General features: G+C 51.1%; 1 protein-coding gene across 1 annotated transcript; it reads right to left on the reverse strand.

The window, feature by feature from the left end:
* Positions 1-351: 351 nt before the first annotated feature.
* On the reverse strand, positions 352-1413 carry LOC119361568 (BTB/POZ and MATH domain-containing protein 1-like). The gene has a single exon (XM_037626715.1). The coding sequence runs from the start codon at positions 1411-1413 to the stop codon at positions 352-354; it is 1062 nt and encodes a 353-aa protein (XP_037482612.1).
* Between the last annotated feature and the right edge of the window lie 1290 nt (positions 1414-2703).

The raw sequence follows: 2703 nt of genomic DNA on the forward strand, positions 1-2703 counted from the left end.
TTTTAACTTTTAGGTATTGCAGATGTTGATGTTTTATTCTATAATCTTGGTCAAACATACTAATGTTTTGATTTCACGAAAATTGATGAACCAGAACGATTTCTTTGCCCGCTTTGGACTTTTGAAAACAAAGCACTTGTAATAATTCCTTTCTTCATCAAAAGGGGTTTACCCACATCCCATTTTAAGAAAACGAGGCAGCACTTGTAACTAATTGTTTTCTCCTTAATAAAATTTTAGAATTCTGGTCATTTTCGTTCGAGAACAAGCATATATATATATAGGACGCGCATAAATATAAGATAAGATAGCCACTGGATTCACGAGAACAAGCTCACGCATATCACCCAGCTACTTGCGCTTCGGTTTCTTTCTCCCGCGCGCAAGAAGGTCGGTCAGCACCCAAGGACAGCTTGCTTCCAGGTGTTTATACCCTTCCGTCTTCAGCACAGCGTCAAGAACAGCGGGGGTCTTGACGATGAACTTGACGCACCTAAACTTGAGCTGTGAGCAGTTGTGCTGCTCGGCTAATGCCAATGTTGTGGCAGCCGTGTTGACGTCGATGCCGCCCGCGAGCCTGCCCGCGCAGATCAGCTTGAGCCTGTCCAGACCGTACCTATCGGCGGCTGCCAGCAGATGCTGTGCCATCGTCGTCCCCTCCTCCTGCTGATGCTGGCCGAAGTCCGGCGCCTTATCGGTGTAGATGAATAGGAGAAGTGCCTTGAACACTGCGGCCTCCATGTCCTTAACTTCGACACGATGTGACCTCTTCTCCATCATTTGCCCGTAGAACTGGGCCATGAACACGGGGGACCTCGCTGCGAGTACGGCTTTGTGCACCACGAAAGACTCGCCGGACACGAGGAATGTGACGTCCACGCCCTTCTCGCTCTGAAGGAGCTCGCCAAAGTGCTCGTGCAAGTTGGAGGATGGCACGGAAGGCATCGGGATTTCTTTAACGGGGAATGTTTGCACTGGCAATTCCTTGAGGACGGTGATGGTGCACTCCAGAGTCAGGGCATCGTCGGTGAGATAACCTGATGCCTCTAGATCACATCTTTTCACGAGCATCAATTTAGATGACAGGTCTGAGTCATACATGAACTCCCCTGATACGGTCTTCTGCTCGGATCGAGTGAGAATTCCTTTAGGATCTACCAACCGGCAACCGAGATTTGCCCTCACATAATTGTTGGTGCGGGATCGACTTCGGAAGATAAGCTCCAGTGCTACCGACCACTGGAGATCAAGATAGATGCAGATTTCCCAATCATACCCGTCGACTTTCCATCTGGATTCGATGGAATAGCTGCTGCCCGCGCCTACGGTATTGGTCGCGCAATAGCCGTCGATCTTGAGCAGCTGCACCAAGCGCGCCGCATCGGTGATCGTAGTTGTGGAGAAATTTTCCATGGCGACCGGGGTGACGGTGGTTGTTGCGCTTCTTCTTTGCGGGAGGTCGATCAGATGTTTGTGAAGTGTGTAATTTAAACAGGGCTCTGTGGAGGCAGAGGAGGCATGCGAACAAACAGACGTTGGAGGAAGTCGAAACGAAAGAGGTGACCATGTGAACCATTTGCGGCATGTCAAACGTTTTGCGGCATGCCAATCATCACATCTACTCCCTTCGACTATTTCACCTCTGGAAATAGCCAATCAACATCAACAAAGCACAGCGTGTTTGGCAGCTTGAGGGATTGGGCATGGGAGTTTATAAGGGGGAGTTTGTGAGTATAAATTAGACATGGAAATTAATTACACATGAAACGACCAAGCATCTGTTCGGTTACTACTAGTAAATTAATGGCGAACACTAGGCGCCGGCGCACCGGCCGAAAGTTTCGGCCGGTCCCACCCCAGCCGTTTGATGCGAGCCGCTTGGCCAATGGATCTGGGCAAAAAAAAGAAAAATGATTCGCCCACGTCCTCTTCTTCCTCGGGCTGGATCTGCAACTCCCACTCAAGATCCTCGTCGCCGCGCCTGCAGTCCCCTCCAGTGGCCGTCCTCGTCGTCGGCAGTCCTTGTGGTCGGGCCCCACCCTCGCCTGCCGTCCTCGTGGTCGGTCCCCACCCTCGCTGACCGTTCTCGCCGTTGAATGGATGTAGTCAAAAACTACCTCAATCCATGCAACAGCTGCGTCTGCGGTTGCAGCTCCACCGGCGATGGTTATAGCTCCCCTTCGGTGGTAGCTCCATCGTCGCCCCTCGCCGCTCGCTGCACGAAATTGCGTCGGCGACGACCACCAGTCAATCAACGCCATTAAATAGATGTAGCAAAAAACTTCACCGGTAGTAGCAAAAATAAACTATGGATGCAGCAAAAATCAAACACCGTCGCCGTCTTCACGAGGTCGCAACTCTGCCTTACATGGATGTAGCAAAAACTTCAGCGGTAGTAGCAAAAATCTACTACGGTTGCAGCAAAAATCGTCGTTGTCATCGTCGCGAGGTCGCAGCTCCACCTGATGGATGTAGCAAAAAACTTCGCTAGTGGTAACAAAATCCAACTATGGTTGCAGGTTCTCTTTGCTGCGCAATTCCATTGAAGCTTTTCTGTCTATGGTCGAAGCTTTTTCCAACCGCTGTTGAAGCTGTTCTAGGTGATGGTTGCAACACTAGTATACGCGAGTGCATCCAGCCATGGCGGCCGGCGAGGGAGTGCCTGGACGCGGGCGATGGAGGTCGTGGTCCGGCCAGTCGCAG

This window comes from Triticum dicoccoides, chromosome 2B, assembly GCF_002162155.2.
Source record: "Triticum dicoccoides isolate Atlit2015 ecotype Zavitan chromosome 2B, WEW_v2.0, whole genome shotgun sequence".
Classification (NCBI taxonomy): Eukaryota; Viridiplantae; Streptophyta; class Magnoliopsida; order Poales; family Poaceae; genus Triticum; species Triticum dicoccoides.